At 39.1% G+C, this 19,539-nt stretch overlaps 1 protein-coding gene across 1 annotated transcript; it reads left to right on the top strand.

Moving 5' to 3' along the window:
• Positions 1-18,719: 18,719 nt before the first annotated feature.
• Positions 18,720-18,860, top strand: MRLN (myoregulin). Its single transcript, XM_042909032.1, has one exon. It carries the CDS (start codon positions 18,720-18,722, stop codon positions 18,858-18,860), a length of 141 nt encoding a protein of 46 aa, XP_042764966.1.
• Positions 18,861-19,539: the final 679 nt, after the last annotated feature.

Raw genomic sequence — 19,539 nt, 5'->3', positions numbered from 1 at the left:
ACTGTATGAGGCTCTGAGCAGACAGTGTGGACCCTGCTTGGGATTCTCTCTCTCCCTCTCTCTCTCTCTCTCTCTCTCTCTCTGCCCCTTCCCTACTCATGGGTATGCTACCTCTCTCTCTGTCTCAAAATAAAGAAATAAACTTAAAAAAAAAGAAAAAGAAAAGGCACTCTGGCCTGTAGATGATTTGCAACTTGCAAACATGTTCAGAGAAGCAGCAGAGTAAAACAACGAAATATCTGTAGGTCACAAAAGACTTAAAATGGTTGTGGTTAGCTTATTAATGATAACTTTCAAAAGCAGAACATCTGATAAGAGTTCATTAAAAAAAAGTAATGCAAATTGACAAGGAAATTTGGTAGTTCCAGTGACAGGCAAAACAAAACAAAATCAGTCTAAAATCAAAGTGATAAAAAAAGGATTAAAAAATAATAAAGGGAGGTAATATGATCATAAAGAAACTTGGCTATTCCTAAAGTAGGAACACTTTTTTCATTTAACAGAGACAAAATAAAAGTTCAGTTTTGCATCAGTATAATATTTTTAAAAATGCTTATTTATTTACTTTGAGAAAGAGCATGCAGTGTGTGAGTTGGGAGGTGTGCAGAGAGAGAGAGGGAGAGACAGAACCTCAAGCAGGCTCCATGCTGTCAGCGCAGAGCCTGATGCAGGGCTCAATCTCACAAGCAGTGAGATCATGACCTGAGCCAAAATCAAGAGTCAGAGGCTTAACTGACACTGCCACCCAGGCACCCCATCATCAGTATAATAATTGATGCTAAATCACTTTTAAAGAAAAACTTATAAATAAACCCATTAAACTTTAGCCAACATTTACCGTGACAAATAAAATTCCCTTTCCGTGAAACTTCTACAACATTCTGTATTCATTCAGATTTTGTCTTACATATTCCTCTTCCTCATTCTTAAACGACCAGTCATTACTTTAGGACAAATCTCCTTTCCCTTAACAAATGCACATCCTGAATACCTTGCATATAAATTTATTTCTCTCTGCAATTGTTCCTCCCAGAGACTCACTCACATATATTGACCAAAACTCTCAACCACAGGGACTCCTATTTCACAGAGATAACTGTGAGGTAGATAATTGTGAATTGTCTGTCATTCATTAACATTTACATTTTTTTTCTTTTTTAAATAATTTATTGTGAAGTTAGCTAACATAAAGTGTATAGAGTGTAGTCTTGGCTTCAGGAATCCGATCCCCAAAATTCATCATTTACATGTAAGACCTAGTGCTGATCCCAACAAGCGCCCTCCTCAATGCCCATCACCCATTTTCCCTGCCCCCCCACCCCCCACCCCCATCAGCCCTCAGTTTGTTCTCTGTATTTAAGAGTCTCTTATGGTTTGCCTCCCTCCCTCTCTGTTTGTAACTATTTTTTTCCCCTTCCCTTTCCCCATGGTCTTCTGTTAAGTTTCTCAAGATCCACATATGACTGAAACATATGATATCTGTCATTTTCTGACTGACTTATTTCACTTAGCATAATACCCTCCAGTTCTATCCATGTTGTTGCAAATGACAAGATTTTATTGTTTTTCATCACTGAGTATCCAATCAACATATATATATATATACACCACATCTTCTGTATCCATTCATCAGTTGATGGACATTTGGGACCTTTCCATAATTTGGCTATTGTTGATAGTGCTGCTATAAACATTGGGTTACATGTGCCCCTATGAATCAGCATTCTATACACCAACATTTTGTAGCAAAGCTTATGAACATATACCTCATAACCTTTTATAGCCATATACATCCTTACAGTACAACTTCTCAATGTGGGCAAAAATTAACACATTCATTAACAGACCAAAATATAGAGAACCTTAAAATTATGCTTAATAATGAAGATCTTAGAGACTCTCTTCAAGCTAACCCATACTAGAAAACATAGTTACTGTTGAAATAAAGTTTGTCTGAATGATGTAATTTGGTTAAACACAAATCTATAGTTTTTATAATCCTGAACATCTAGTAGATATAATGCAATTTATTTGATCAGTAAACCTGTATACATTCAGGAAGAATATGCCCAAATAGAATAAGATGTGTGCTTGTATTATACTTAGCTCTAATAACTCAGAGGATGGCTCTTTTTTATTAAACCAACATTATTAAACTAGTCTTATTTTCCAAATATTTACCTAAATTTTGTAAACTTGAATTCTTAAAACATTTTGTCTTGTTTTTATTAGAATCCTTTTTAAAATATTAGAAATACAAGGGACAGGGTCCTGGATGGCTCAGTCAGTTAAGCATCCAATTTTGGCTCAGGTCATGATCTCACAGTATGAGTTTGAGCCCCACATTGGGCTCTGTGCTGTCAGCATGGAGCCTGCTTCGTATTCTGTTCCCCTCTCTCTGTTCTTCCCCTACTCGCTCTCAAAAATAAGTAAACATTAAAAAAACAAAGTATCATAAATACAATTTTCTTAATTTCTGGAAATTTTAGGAATATTTACTTTATGTAAGGGCTTATTTAGTTTTAAACCAATCAAAATAAAGCTCCTTTAAAGGATCTTAGAATCTAATTTGATAATATCATCTGGAAGTAGGAAAACATTACACCTACATAACATACATACATATACACAGATAGGTACAAAAATAGAAGGCTTATAGCTTCAGTTATAAAATTTCAACTCACTGGTTCACATAAGAGAGCTGGCTTTTATCTTTTTTTTTTTTTTTTTAATTTATTTTTGGGACAGAGAGAGACAGAGCATGAACGGGGGAGGGTCAGAGAGAGAGGGAGACACAGAATCGGAAACAGGCTCCAGGCTCCGAGCCATCAGCCCAGAGCCTGACGCGGGGCTCGAACTCACAGACCGCGAGATCGTGACCTGGCTGAAGTCGGACGCTTAACCGACTGCGCCACCCAGGCGCCCCAGCTGGCTTTTATCTTTATCCTACTGTTACATTTTTACAGGGATTGAGTTTCTGGCAGATGGGGCAAGTTGAGATTATCTGCTCAACATGAAGGAGGAAAGCGTACCCACCAATATTTGTGGAGGAGATTTTTTAAGATTTCCTTTACCCTGATAAGTGATCTTCTGTGCTGTGGAGTAAATTTGGGCAAAGGGCATCCAAGTGGCCCTCTGGATGTCTTCAAAGCCCATTAAAGTGGATTAAATATCTAATCAGTTTCCAATTAGTTTTTTTCAGACTCAGGTGTTGCTTTTGGGGTTGTTGAGTCCCTTGAGAACCCTGACAAGGGGAGAGCCACCTAAGGCTCCAGTGACTACAGGGGTTAAGGGGCCAGAGTGGGAAGGGGGAGGTGAGGCAGGGTAGACAGAGGGGTGGAGGAGGGAAAGGTTTTGAAGGGGAATGGGTCAAACAACTCAAGGGAGTTTAAGGGAGTGTCAGACTTAGCAAAAAGGTGAAAGAAGGAGCTGTGAGGGACAGGAAATGATAGGAAGGAAGATTCTAGGTGAGAGCCAGACTGAGGACTTGTCTCATTTCCCCAACAGGCTACTGAAGTTCCAAGTGGTCTTTAGGAGAATGTGGCCATTACTGAAGAAATTGAACTGAATTATTGCCATAGTGGCAAAGCATATAGAGAGAGGGAGAAGAGGAGGGGAGTGCCAGATAGAGAATTATTGTTCTGGATCAAATTGTGTCCCCTCTAAAGGTATGTTGATGTCCTGACCCCAGGACCTGTGAATGTGGCCTTATGTAGATTACAGGAGCAGGTGTAATCAAGTTAAGATGAGGTCATTGGGGTGGGCCCTAATCCAATGACTGGGGTCCTTATAAGAGGAGAAGATAGAGACACACAGGCAGAAGGTGACCATGTGGTGACAGAGGCAGAGATTGATGTGTTGCAGCTACAAGCCAGGAAATGCCAAGGATCACCAGCAATCACGCCATGCCAGGATGGGACAAGGAGGAATCTTTTCTTAGAGCCACAGACAGGTTGATTTCAGACTTCCAGCCTCCATGTCTGAGACAAAGAAGGCAGAAAAGACACTACTCCTTGTGTTATTCCTCCAATTCTCCTTGTGCAATCCCAATCCTCCCTCATTCAATTTTCAGTGGAAGAACAGAGGGAACTGCCTTGCAAAATAAACCACCAGAGAAACAGGAAAAACAGAAGCCGTGAAGAAAAGCCAGAAAGCTCTCTTTGCCTGAAATAATCAGTGTGATGCCTTAACGTGTTACAACAGACACGGATCTAGAGCACAGGATCCACTCACTATTGTGGATCCCATATCCCCAGGACACAGAGGGTCTGAGAAGTCAGCACAAGTAGTGGGGTGAAGACAGTTGGGTCCAAGAGGGATTGTCAGCACTCCATATGAGATATGGCACCAGAAAACTATCAAAGAAAAACAAATCCAGATTCAGGTAAGGAGAGACTATATTTGAAAAGACTGTTGTAAGTGGTTGCCAGGGGCTGGGGCTGGGGGAAAGGGAGAGTGGAGAGTTGCTGTTTAAGGGGTATGGAGTTTCAGTTTTGCAAGATGAAAACGTTCTGGATGTCTGTTGCCCAACAATGTAAATATACTTAACATTGCTGAACTGCACACTTAAAATAATTAAGATGGTGAAGTTTATGATGTACAGATTTGACCACAATTTTGAAAATTCTGAAAATTGTTAAAAAGAAGAGGAAAGGCATAAATGGGGAGGGGTCCTGTTGCAATTCAGAAAACACTCTCACCACAAGATCTACAAGCATCTCAAAGGTCAGGCGGAAAATGGCTTTCTTTTATAAAGAGGAGTAAACAAAGCTAAAAGGACTGCATGTCCACAATTGGGTGAGAGGGTGTGTCATTGGACAATTGATCAGAGAAAGTCTGTGGTCAGCTCATTTTCGGAAGAATTCATGAAGGAAGGGCTTGTGTTCTCATTCAGACGGGTCAAAGTTCAGGGGCTTGTCTGGAGAGGAGAAGCCTGAATAGAGTTTGGTTAAGACACATTGGTATTTTCTCCAGATTAATCAGTGGTAACAAACAGTTCAGCTGACCATTTATGAGACACGGAATGGGAATTTAGAGGTCTGTGTCTGGCCCTGTTGTAGGTGAACAAGGGAGTTACCCAACAGTCTCATCTAAGTCTTGTTTGAACAAGGCTGGTTTTTTGCAGTAAACCTTTTCCTGGAGCACAGAATGGTGAGGAATTTCTGTTTTTCAGGAGCACAGGATTCAGGTGGAACTCAACATTATCACGCCCTGTACCTGCTCTCGCTCTTCCACCTGACACAAGTTTCTGAGTTGTGAGTGTTTAAAGGAGTGCTCCACCAAAGCTGGCTAGCCCCATCGTCATTCATAAAGCTTCGATAAGTGTGAGCTATTGTTTGCATGTTCCTGGCACCACGCTGAGGACACGATATGCCTTATGTCACTTATTTCTCAAAATAACCTGATTGCGTGAGCAGAGGTTTTAGTTACCATTTCAAAGAGGAAGAAACTGAGGCACAAGAAGAGTAAATGACACTACTAATGTCACATTGCTAATAGCACATAATTAATATATTTGTTTCCTAGGGCTGCAGAGCAAATGACCACAAACTTGGGGGCTTAAAACAACAGAAATTTATGTCTCAGTTTTGTCCGAAATCCAAGTGTCTGCAAGGCTATCCTTTCTCTGAAGTCACTAGGGGAGGATCCTTCCTTGTTTTTTCATAGTTTCTAGTGGTCATCAGCCATTCCTGGTGTTCTGCTGCTTGCAAACAGATCATTCCAGTGCCTGCTTCCTTTGTCACACGGTGTTATCACTGTGTGTCTGTGTCTGAATTTCCCTTTCTGCCTAGGACACCAGTCATTGGGTTAGGGCCCAGTATTATCAACCTTAATCCAGTATGACCTCATCTTAAATTGATTATATGAGGTGCGCCTGGGTGGCTCAGTCGGTTAAGCGCCCGACTTCGGCTCAGTCATGATCTCATGGCTCATAAGTTCGAGCCCTACATCAGGCTCTGTGCTGACAGCTCAGAGCCTGGATCCTGCTTCAGATTCTGTGTCTCTGTCTCTCTCTGCACCTCCCCCACTCACTCTCTGTCTCTCTCTCAAAAATAAACATTAGAAAAAACTTAAAAAAATAAATTGATTATATGAGCAAGGTCCTATTTCTGAATAAGGCCACATTCACAGATGCTGAGAGTTAGGACTTGAACGTATCTTTTTGAGGGACACAATTCAACCCACACCAGTTAATAAGCAATGAAGCTGGGGCTCTGTACCACTCCCTAGTCATCTGCAGAGGGGGATCTTCATGCCCCAGGGATCAGTAAAAGTGACCCTTTAGGTGTGTTAAGGGAATATTAGAATGTCTATTTCAAAATTTCATCTTTTAAAGATTCCCACTTGTGTTTTATGATGTGCATAACGTATTTACAATAGTACATGAATGTGTTCTATAAAGATACATATATTCAGTGGGCACTCCAGAATTGTAACTGATCAGTACAGGAAAAAAAATTAAGGCCCTGTACTTTCTGTACTCCCTTTACCCATATACTACTTCTTCTCTCAGCAGTTACCTCAGCAAAATAACACTCCACTAATTGTAGTGAGGTATTTTGATTTCCCATCCCCAGAATTTAGTTGAGAAAGGTTTAGTTTGAAAAAAGAACAGTTACCAGGCTTGAGCCAAGATGACAGGCCCCTAGAACACTTATAAGGCAATTTGACAAGATTTTTTCCCTTTAATTTGTATTCTTCAATATTTCAATAACTTTGTCCAATGATGAGTTTTCTTTTAAAACTTCAGACAGATAGGCAGAGCCAGTGTTTAATATATTTTAGGTCTGAAGGCATGCTGTTAATGATCCCGAGAATTTAACATCCATTGCTAGGGGTGGGGGAGACATATCTTTTTTGGCCTGTTTTGAAATACAGTTTTTCAAGAGGAGAGCCCCTACAAACCAGTGACCAGGCTGTGATTGTGCTTTCATTCTTCAGACTCTCAATCTATGAGTTCACTTTTATGATACTATTCCAAGATCCATTCCGCCCCTCCCCCACAAGGCACACACATACATACACTTTTTCAGGAATTGTTTTGGGTTCCTAAGGGGGAGAGACTGATATGCTTACAGATAAGCAAATCTCATAATGATAATGTGCATTTGAAAATCCATTTGTTTATGTATTTTCAAAACAGGGGGAAGTCAAAGTAAACAAGGCAAAACGTAGAAATTTGAAAGGGCATTCAGATATCCATGGAAAAGAATAGCTCAGAAGAACAAAGGACAGCATAACATTAAATGAGTCATTGTGCTTTCCAAGAGAGTAAGACGTTATTTTTGTTAGTTATTGTTTAATTCATAGAACATTTGACATAAGGGTCTATTGATTGCTGGGGTCGGGGAGCTGCTCCCCTCTAATGGTTTGTTCCGGCTCTTATGTGGGCCTAAGTGTATTTTTGTTATAAGTTATCCACCTGTGCCTGTCAGTTCCTTCCCATTTGCCTCCTCCCGTGACAGTTTGGCTCATGTTTCTTCATAAAGCTCTAAGCCAGTTATTAATAACAGCCCAGTGAGCCTTCTGATCCACCTAAGAGCATATGGTGTTTTTCACAAAAGAGAGATCATCTCCTTGACTTTGGACTTCACCTATTGAGACCCTGTACAGTAAGTTTTGGTTTTTAAAATATACGGCATTGGAAAATGTTGATGTAGGAGGGAAGTTTAGTGTAATCCCTGTTTGCTTCTCGTAGGGGGACAATACAGAAAGCTAAAACTGGGATTCCTAAAGACCATTTCCCCTCACTTTGTTTCAACAGCTCTCCAATTTTTGGACAGCTTGTTGTAGATTAATGAATTAGAATTGTATTCCTTTCATTTCCTTCTGGCTAAAAAAAGGCAGGGCAAGAAGAAAGGGATTAATAATTCCTAAATTATTCAACCACACCTTGTGATATGTTTGGTATTCCTATAGCTCTGGTGGTTTCGAAGTGGAACCTCACATATGGGAAGTGTGTGCAAGGGAGAGCTGGACGGGAGACATGGGTCTTGTCATTTTCCCATGTTTCAGATTTGGTTCAGACACGGCACCTGTCTTGTTCCAGCGATTCATTGCCTTCTTGTTTTAGCCAAATGCTTTGTCTTTGCAGCCTCCTTTATAATGGTTGCTTCTGAGAGTCCTGAAAAGTAGGTCACGGTGTTTTCTGTCTGGAAAAGGAGGACCTTGAAGCTCAGAAAGGCCAATGCCCTTCTCAGTCCTTGTGTGCCGACCTGAAACTGGACAATCCAGTCATTCTTCAGGACCACGGACTAATATAGTTTCTTGTTTTGGCTACATATTTTCAGTGTCCTTTAACATGTGTATCAGGCTTCTAAATAAAATGTGTAAAGAAGACATAAGAGTGAATTGGAAGGAGGCAGATGATGGCCTGGTGTTGAACCCTGGCTTGGATCGCTGACAAATTGTGTGAGCTTAAGCAAGTACTCAACCTCTCTGAGCCTCAGTTTCCTCATTCATAAAATGAGAGTCATAACTTCTTTTATAAGGGAGTGGGGTTTACTCGTAATGTATATAAATGGCCAAGTATTATAACATTATTTATGAAATCCCTCATTTGAATTTGTCCTGAATCTTCTTTATATCTCTTGTTTGTTTCAAATTCAGGTCTAGGGCCCCCAGTGTGGTCTTTGGTGGGAAATACTAATCTAAATGGTAGAGACAATAATTTGTTTTTACTGTTTTTAAGAACTTCATCTTTAGGATGGGTAAGCCATGTGAATGTTGAAGATGGCATATGGTTAGCTGTTAGGGACATTAGGCTCTAGCTAAGATCAATGATGGCAACAAACTTCCCCAAACAACCTCACATGTAGGCTATTATTTCCATAAACTTACCTGATCTACGTTAACCAGCATTCTAAAATTTTTCCTTTGGTTATGTACTTCTGTGGTCTGAAGGGACCAGTTCTTCCCCATTGCTAGATCGATTCTGTGACTAGATGAGACAGAAAGAAAGGTTGTCTCAAAGAGTACCTGCTTCCCAAAGTGTTCCCTTGTAACTCAGGGTATGAGGTTTCTTCTTTCCTCTACGGACTTTCATTATGCACAAGTTTATTTCATTCCTATTGTGTGCAAGACATAGAGCCAGGTTACAATGCTTCAATGAGCTCTGACGGTACTAGAAGAAAGAAGTCATTTCACGAGTGATTTTGCTACCAGTCAGAATGGGCTTGTTTCATGGGACATGAGAAGTACATGCAGAATACAGACAGGGTCCAGACTCCACAGGGCCTTCACATGCAAAACTGATTCACCAAAAACAGACATTATTGGTTGCACATCGCCTTGGAAGGCTGTACATTCTTGGAAAGCGATTCAGAGGCTTTCAGGGCTCCTCTTTGGGTTCAACTTCTAAGTAATGAGCTGGAAAGGCATAGAAGAGTCGCACCTTAAAGTTGCATTTCATCCTCACCCCTCTACCCCCCACCTCCCTGATCATTTCTTTTTTTTTTTTTTTTTCAACGTTTATTTATTTTTGGGACAGAGAGAGACAGAGCATGAACGGGGGAGGGACAGAGAGAGAGGGAGACACAGAATCGGAAACAGGCTCCAGGCTCTGAGCCATCAGCCCAGAGCCTGACGCGGGGCTCGAACTCACAGACCGTGAGATCGTGACCTGGCTGAAGTCGGACGCTCAACTGACTGCGCCACCCAGGCGCCCCACTCCCTGATCATTTCTTAACTCAGCACCTATTTTTCTCTCAGGTCTGTGCTAAATGCTGGAAATATAATTCTGCCTTAAAAAAGGCCACAGACTTTCATTTAACTTGAAATTCTGTTCTCCAACCTAGCCATCTACCTTCTCAGCTAAACTGGACTCCGAAAAGCACTTAGCTGGTTTCTGAAATCAAATCTGTACCTTAATGAATAAAAAATTGCCACCAGTGAATTTATGCAGAGTGTGTGTTGCAGGCCAAGAAAGTAGTTTGAAAGGTTTTGCCAGATGCTTTTTAGAACTCCCACAGGCGCAGACATTCTCCACTCTCCTCCACTTGCCAGCCCCCGACTCGGAGCGGCACTGCTTTGGCTCTATGAATTCTGCAGGTGAAAAACACAGACCTAACAGACATCCCCGGTCTCACTCCTGCTTCCTCACATCATGGCAGGACACACATTGGATGCACTGCTGTGCTGGGGCTTCCTGCTGAAACGGTGCAGGGCTGGACCCAGCCAGGCTCTGGGCAGTTCATCGGGCCTGGTAAGTGTGCTCTACAGCAGTGATTCATGAAGAGGGTTGGGGAATTTGGCAGGGAGAAGGTTGATAACATTTTGATTATTTTGGTTCCAGAAGATTTCTTCATATTAAATGCCTGTAACTGGGCAATTTATGTCTTCTTAGGGGCCATGCACAAACTCCTATTTGGGGCAGGAATGTGGCAGTGGGAAAGCTCAACCTTCAGAAGTCTTGTAATGGATGATTAGCAAGAGATGTTGGTTCGTGTGTAGAAAAATAGCTCATTTTAGGGCCAAGATACGTACTTAAAACATTTGAGGAATGGTCATGGATTGCCCAGGAAGGCCCAAACTTCACAGATCTGGGAATCCCACCTGCCCCCACCCCACTGGGGATCAGGTGGACCATCGTGAGTGCTGCCAGGCAAGCCAGCACCCTGCTGCCCACGTGTCTGCACACCTGCCTCAACTTCCTGGGCCTTTCCTGTCTAGGTCCTTTGGTTTCCTCTCATTCATCTGAGTCACTCTTCTCTTCCCTGTAGTTGGGCTGCGGGGAAGTGGCCATTTTTCTGATTCTGCTGCTTCACTGTAATAACCTCTACTGTATCAAGTGCGAGGTGGCATGCTGGGCTCTTGGCTTACCTTTTTACCAGTCCTGAGATACTGCAGTGGCTAAAGCTTTGGAGCCAGACAGACCTTCATCCAAATATCTGGTTGTCCCTGGTGTGTGACCTTGAGTAGTTTATTTAACCTCTCTGCTCTTCAGTTTCCCTAACTAAGGTAATAGGAGTGCTAATTACTCACGATATAAGGTTTTATGAGATTTAAATCAAAGCATTTTCAGGCCCTTCCTAACAATAGTTAGATAGTTACAAATAAAATCCTTTCAACTCCCTGCAAGACAGATGTTATCTTTGCTCTCCAGATAAGGTAGCAGATGAGGTTAATGCCAGGTCCAAGGCTACAGGGTAATACTAGCCAGAACCAGGATCTAAAACCAGTTCCGTCTGGCTCTAAAACCTATGCTCTGTCTTCGCTCTCCTCTGTTGACTGACCATCTGTGACAAAATGTACTTTTTTTTTTTTTTTCAATTGAAGTCCACTTTGTCAAGTTCTGGCCTCATGAGTCTGACCTGCCAAGTGTTCCAGTTTTCACTTGTGACTTACTTTGTTTTAGACTCTCTGGTCTTACCTTGGCCTGTATCAAAGAATTTCGGAGGTAATGAAGGTAGAACCTCTCTAAGTGGCCAAGTCTGGTGAAATGCAGAATCCAATTTATCTCAAATGTCAGAAAACTGCTGAGACAATTATGATAGTACTTCTTAACAAAAGTATCTGTGGAGCCTCAGGCAAGCTGCTGTACTTCCTGTACTTCTCTGGGCCTCGTTTGTCCAAGGGGAAGTTTACGGAATTTCAGAAATCTCTTCCAGTGCCAACATTTCCACGCATATTTCAGGCCTTTATCTACTATTGTTTTTCTTAGCTGGAAAGAGAAAAATCTGTTGGAAATCCTGTCTTAATCAGGAAACAAGGAACAACAATTGTGCCTGCAAACATTTAAGTGTAAATCCATATGCTGCTTATTATGATTCTCATTCAACAAGCTTTGTCTCATACAAGACTCATCATTGCTGAATTAATTTCTCAGATTTGTGTTCAATTTCCTTTCTTACATGATTCAGCTTTGGGCAGAATCTAATTGAGCCTTACCTAGTTCAGAAAATGCAACTTGAACACAAATTTTAGAAACTTACCTAACACACAAAATCCATTTGACTAGGCCTGAGTTTTTAGTTAACTTCTGAAAGACTCAAATTTGAAGAGTTGCTTGCCACACCAGCATCCATTTCTGGAGTCTTAAAGGGGCAAATCTCCATTATGCTGTAGAAACGGTAGCCATCCCAACAAGTCATTCCTATCCTAAAATCCCATATTGCTGGTGCCACATTTTTGTTGCCTTCCAACAACTTGACTTGGTTCCCTAATTACAAGCAAAAAACAAATACAGAAGCAAAAACACTAGCAAGACATAGCTCCCATATGACTTATCAAGTTTCTAAAAGATAATTTTATTGAACATAAGTTTTATGAGAAAGATATTTTCCATTTAGAGACAAACAGAAGACACCCAACTTTGAGATTTTATTTTTAAAATATTTTCTGGAAAGGTACACTTAATATATGTGTTTTTCTTATTGTAATTGTCATTTAAACAAAGTGAATTTTCAGTCTTCTGAAAAAGCCTCTACTTTACGTGCAGTTATTAAATCGTTATTTGTTGAAGATGAATTGGTGTCATATACTACAAGGCACTGGGATCCAGGGTGGGTAACGTCATCTTCACTTGCTAGGAAGCCAGCAACAGCCTATGGGGTGGTCTATGCAAACAAATGAATATAATACTAGGTAGTGAAGTGCAATGTCATAGACGACCTGTCTTAAATTCTGCCTGAGGAAGTCAGGATGGATCACAGAGGGGGTTATGCTGGGTTTCAAAGGATGAGTAAATGTGCCATGGTTTTGTGTGTTTAGGTGTTTAAGGAGAACCTGAGAAGAATGATTCATTCAAGGGATACCATCTAGGAGGTAATATGCTAGAATATAATTAATAATAGTTATCGCTGCTTGTTATGTGTACTTGCCAGGCATAAGTATCATCTCATTTCATTCTCATACTGCCCTAAGAAATAAGTACTATTATTTTCATCCCCTTTTTATAGAAGGGCTAAGGCACAGAGTTCATATAATTTGTCCAAGTTCTCGTGGTAAGTAGCAGATTTGAATGAAACCCCATCAGTGTGATTTCAGACCCGTCTCTCAACCACTATGGGCTGAAAACATTCTTGTTATTTCTTTGTATAGCTAATGTTAAGGAGGTCATGGGGAAACGCTTGTCAGTCACAAGTTGATCAGTGTGTAGATAGCAAAATAATAATAAACAAGAATAAAATTGCAAATAAGAGAGCTAATAAAATAGGTTTCAAAACCTCTGCTTTCAGCAAACCTGGTTGCTAGACAGTAAGCTCACATTGGTAGTCTGTGAGTGCTTACAAAGACCAGATTATTTTGATGTGAATAAATGAACAACTGGCTGTTGTATAGATATCTTGGCAAGTTCAGGGTTCTCATTCTCAGAATTGCAAGACTGTCTAGCCCATTATTCGACCAGCAGTTTATACACAGAAAGGAGCCAGGACCAAAGAGGAAGAGTAGTCATTAATAATTACGTGTGGGTATTTCCGTTTCAGTATGGTCAATTTCCATTGTAATACATATCTTTTCGAAAGTAACTTTTCTTTCTTTTTTATTTTTTAATGTTTATTTATTTATTTATTTTGAAAGAGAGAGACAAAGACAGTATGAGCAGGAGAGGGGCAGAGAGAGAGGGGGAGAGAGAGAATCCCAGGCAGGCTCCAAGCTGTCAGCACAGAGCCTGGATGCAGGGCTCAAACCCACAAACTGTGAGATTGTGACCTGAGTTGAAATGAAAAGTTGGCTGCTCAACTGACTGAGCCACCTTGTGCCCCTCAAAAGTAACTTTTCATTTGAAAACACTAACAAATCTGTGTAGTTGAAAGATGGTGCCATCTGGGGACTAGAGTCCTGGCTTAGTAGAATCTAGGATCCAGCACACAATACTGCGTGGCCTTGGATAGTTGCTACATCTCCTAATAGCACATAATCACAGCCTGGCACATGCTAGACCCTCAATAAATAGTAATTATTGTATTTTACTTAAGTGACCTATTAAATAAAAATGGACAGATTTCCATTATTTGTCATTTTTCAACATGTATCTCCAGGGAACTTTGGTCAATATTATCTTGACCATTAGATACTGATGGAAACATGAGTAGGATTAGCAAATTCTTGTCAAAAAAGGAAATATTTTTGAAACATGACTCAAGAGTTTAAGACTATAAACTTTAATCCAATGAAAAGTGTTTATCTTTTGATTGAAAATGAGACTTTCCAAAGTATGTTCTGTTCTTTGTCTTGACCAAGAATCCATGCCTAATAAGGGGAAATAGTAGAGGTTGAAAGAAGTTGAAAAAATGGTGAGCCTTACTGGAGGGCCAAGCCATTTAGCAAATGCATTCTTCTTGTGGTCATAGAAGTCAGAGTTGATTTGAGAAGCCCCATTTTATTTAAAAACAAGACTGTAAAGGTTTTAAAGGCAAGAGCGTACAAGCTGATGGCAGGGTGAAGAACAAGGAATACAGTGAAATTCAACTTCCAGAGACCAAAGTTTGTTGTTACTCTTCATTTGTCTAACTTACTTTGTGGGATACCACTTTTCAACCATTCAGTAAACAATGAACAGGTCAATTTGAATTAGATTATTTGAACTATTAGTGGGGTCAGAAGATAAAATAAATACAAGTTTAAAAAACTAGATAACAGAGTATTTTCAGTACAACATTCTATAAAATAATAAATTGATTCCCACTTCCTTCTGGAAATAGGGAAAAGAAAGGTAGGTAGAGGCATTCAAATGAGATGATAAATAATTTGGAGTCATCTGAAATTTCAACATGAAATATATTTGGCCCAGGATAATCTTGGATGTCTTACATCAGAAATTGGAGGTGATATTATTTTAATTATGATTTTTAAATACCACGTTCAAGATAAGACCATGGTCTTGAGATAGTCACATTCAATATGTTATAGCATACTTCTAGAAGTGTCCTAATTTGTTTGAAATTTGTATTTTGGGTGCATGTTATAGCCAATAAAAAACACCAGCAATCACTTTTTTCCCCCTGAAAGTTGCTGTTAAATAGTTTTTCCCCCAAAAGGAATGTCCCTCCAATCCTGGAGAAAAAAAACATCTGATTATGAAGCTTCTAGGTAAGTAAGAACCAATTAGGCAAAATGTAAATCAAAGAGTAGTTACACTCATAGTTTTAATCCACAGTAAAATCTGAGTGCATCAGTAAACTTGCGATGTTACAAATCTGCATCCTTCCACTGATTTAGATCTTGAAACAGATCTATCATCAAGCAGAAGAACCAAACAGGAAATGCCCATATTCCTGTTTATCATGAGCACTTTGAGACAAGAACATGTTCTTTAGCCACAGACTTAGAATGAACTCAAGGAAAATTAAATTTGTCAGTGAAACATTTTAATTAAAAATATGTTATTTGTACTTTTTCACATAAGTTGCATATTGTCATTAAAATGTTTCACTGATAGATCTAATTTTCCCAAGTTCATACTTGTTTAAGTGATTGTTTTGACAAAAAATCAGTATACATTACTTTTCATTATATGGAAAAGGAAGAAGACTGGCAGTTTTGAAACTACTTTCCTTATTTTCTAAGGGAAGCAACATCCTTTTAAACGAAAATGTGAGAAATGGAAAAAGCACGGATAAAAAATCACAGAGTCCTTCCTTCCAAACTCAGGCTCTGTGATCATTTATAGATCTTTCTCGGTTTTCTTTTCTTTTTAATTATTTCACTTGTGAAGTCTAGCATACATATAGAAAAGCACATAAAACTTACATGTACTGTTTGTCAAGTGGTTAAAAAGTGATTGCCAGTGTAACCGCCACACAGGGCAAGAAATGAAACGGTGCTGGATGTGTCTCAACCGGCCACAACTTCCCCCCACTCACTGACCACTATCCTGACTTATGGTAGCCAATCCCTTGCTTTTCTTGATAAATTTACCTCCAACACTGTTGCCATCTGCATATGCACCCCTAAACTGTGCACTTTTAGCTGTTTCTTTGCTTTATGTATCTGTACACTGTGTATTTCTTTGGTGCCTTGCTTTTTAAAACTTCAATATTGTGATTGTAAAATTACCCCTGCTGTTGTGTTAGTTGTAGCTTAATTTTCATTATTGAATAATATTCCATTATATGAATTTATCTATTTATGTACTAATGGGCGTTTGGGTTGTTTCTAAGTGGAGAATATTGTGAACAATATTTGGATCTGTGTCCTGGTGCAGGATATCCATGCCTAGGGTATATGTCTAGGAGTGTAATGGGTGGTCATAAGGGATGGCTTTTAATGTTATTTAAATATTTAAACATAATTTTCTAAGTAGCATTTTTATTATCTCATAGTTGCAATAACCATCATTTCATTGGATACATAATCTTTCATTTGTGCCTAAATTTTACAGCCTGGTCTTTTGTAATAAATGTACTCCTCCACTTTCTAACTTGTTCATAAAAGTAATACAAAGTCTGAAAACTTATAGAATTTATAGCAGACACACAAGTGCATGGGTTATGGTCTTACATAAAGAGTTGTCATAGAAGATACTGAAACAAATATATTTAGAATAATTTTTAGGGAAGTTTTTAATTGAGTGGTGTTTGACTTATAACACTGCATAAGTTTGAGGTGTACGACATATTGATTTGATACATTTAAATTGCAGTATGATTGCCGTAGTAGTAATAGCTAACACCTTTATCACATCACATAATTATCATTTCTTCTAGTATTGAAAACAATTAAAACCTGGTCTCTTAGCAAGTTTAATGTTTATAATATAGTTTTATTGTCCATAATCACTGTACTGTGTTTTAGGTTTCCGAACTTACTTAGTAGTTCCAAGTATTTATCTTTAAACATCTCTGCCATTCTGCCACCCCCTGAGAATTGTTGTTTAAAAAGTATGGTGAATGTTTGCCAATTCCTGTACAGAATTGCTGTACAATTCTGTGATAAATTAGACTTTAACTGTCATATTTTCCAAAGTCCACTCTTTGAGCTCCCCTTTCTGACTTCTTTGAGAGTAATTTTAGAGTTTCTCCAAGTAGGCTCCCTGGTCCTCCACTTCATACACAACCTCACTATCCAATAAAACCTTTTAATGTGCTTTGACACAGGAACCAAGGTTGCTAAGAGACCACCTGTGCTGAATGCACTTTGTTCTAGCAAAAGCTTACAGAGAGAAAACCAAGGAGCCGTGTTATCTACCACTACCCGGGATTAAATCAGGTGAGAAAAGGTTTCTACTCACTCTTCAGTCCCCACCAGCTGTCTGGTCTTTCTCTCACTTCCTATTTTGGTCTCTTGCTGTTGTTGAAGGAAATTCAAGGTGCCCCTCAGAACACAGATTAAAGAAGTACAAGCTTGGGGCCATGGCTATAGGAGGGAAGGAAAGGCATTTTGTAAATCCATATATTATTCTCACCCTTTGTTTCTGAAACATAGGCAAAAGGAATTGTTGAATGTCGGGGAAATTCTAGGTGTTTACTTTGCTAGTGACTGCTGTGTAATTTGGAGCATGCCATTCCCTCCTCCAGGAATGGGGCTGGTTACTACAGAAATTAACCAAGGCTGCTAGGATGGAAGAAGGTAACACTGCACAAACCTCATTTATCCACCGCCCCCCCTCATTCTCTCTTGCAACTCAACCTGCCTTTTGTTTTTTTAGTAAAAATAGCAAAAAATATTTTCCTACCCCAATATTGCCACTTTAAAATTTTTTTTAAAGTTTATTTATTTATTTTGAGAGAGACAGAGACAGCATGAGTTAGGGAGGAGAGAAGCGAGAGGGAGAGAGAAGTCCCAAGCAGGCTCCACGCCGTCAGCATAGAGCCGGATGCAGGACTTGAACTCACGAACAGTGAGAACATGACCTGAGCAGGAACCAAGAGTGGGATGCTTAACCAACTGAACCGCCCAGGCGCCTCCCCAATATTGCCACTTTTAAAAAGTACTGATGCTCCTTTTAAGTCGAGTATATAAAAGGAACTTTGATGCAAGGCTTTGAAAATCACTTCATTTATTTGACCTTGCATTCCTGAAAAAGGAGTTCAGAATGGTTCTAAACTCCCTACTTGACAGGCATTTGGTAAGATGTTCCAACAGTGTGCTAAACAGAGAGCATGCTAATACCTTTTAAAATTCCATAATACTTTTTAGAAAGCATTTTAAAGTAAAATACTTTATTTTTAAAAATTATTTGGTTAACACAGAAATGTGGAGGAAATTAAATGTTTGATGTTTTATTAAGTGACCAAAATAATGAGAGAGAGGATCTTGAGGAAAGATCAAGAAAATTAAAAAGACCTTTTGCTGTTTAATTAAAAAAAAATTTATCATCTACCTTTTTCCATGTGTCCAAATTCTCATTTCCCTTTAATACTGTCCATACAAGTTGGAAGAATGGCAATTTCACCAATGCCAATATAAATGATTGTAAATAACTTTGCAGAGAAGATTTCATGACTAGACTACTGATAACATGACAAGAGAGTGGTCATTCTGATAGCTCCTTGAGCTGTTTCTTTTTAGAAAGAAAGGCATGTTTGCCATGTAGAGAAATGTATGATTATGATATAAAATGGCCAAAATGAGTGGATGGAAAATATTTTAATTCATTAGGGAGCAAAGTATTTTAATTTATTAGTGGGTTACAGATGTGTATGGATGTTTCCTCATTACTATTTTTTTTTTACAGTGCAAATATTCAATTGAGTTTAAAGGATCAAGATTATAAATATATTTATTGGAGGATATTTTTCTCTTTCTTTCCCCTAGGGAGCAAGAGCAGCCTGGATATGACGTGTAAAAACTGGATATTAATGTCTACTACTCCTCCCACAAGTCTGGAGGATGAAATTGTTGGAAGACTCCTAAAAATTTTATTTGTTATCTTTGTTGACTGTATGTCTATTATATATGTTGCTATAACTTCCTAGAGAGCCTACTTTCCTTACTTTACATGTAAATTTCACATTAATTCTAGTGAATAAAAATTTGGAGTTTAATATGTTGAGTGATTTTGATCTCCAATTGTTTTAGAAGCCAATAGGACATTACAATAAAAATAATACTGTGTATTGTTTACTACCTTAAGATTTATAAAACATCATAAAAATTGACATGGAGGTATTTTGTTTCTAAAAACCTATATTACTGAGTCATAAAACTTCTTGATTTTTTTTAAATATGAAATTTATTGCCAAATTGGTTTCCATACAACACCCAGTGCTCATCCCAAAAGGTGCCTTCCTCAATACCCATCACCCACCTTCCTCTCCCTCCCACTCCCCATCAACCCTCAGATTGTCCTCAGTTTTTAATAGTCTCTTATGGTTTGGCTCCTTCCCTCTCTAACCTTTATTTTTTTTACTTCCCCTCCCACATGGTCTTCTGTTAAGTTTCTCAGGATCCACGTAAGAGTGAAAACATATGGTATCTTTCTCTGTATGACTTATTTCACTTAGTATAACACCTTCCAGTTCCATCCACGTTGCTACAAAAGGCCATATTTCATTCTTTCTCATTGCCAAGTAGTATTCCATTGTGTATATAAACCACAATTTCTTCATTTATCAGTTGATGGACATTTAGGCTCTTTTCATAATTTGACTATTG

Source organism: Panthera leo, chromosome D2 (assembly GCF_018350215.1).
Source record: "Panthera leo isolate Ple1 chromosome D2, P.leo_Ple1_pat1.1, whole genome shotgun sequence".
In the NCBI taxonomy this organism is placed as follows: Eukaryota; Metazoa; Chordata; class Mammalia; order Carnivora; family Felidae; genus Panthera; species Panthera leo.
Note: the sequence above shows the minus strand (reverse complement) of the source record. Positions and strands in the feature narration are given on the sequence as shown.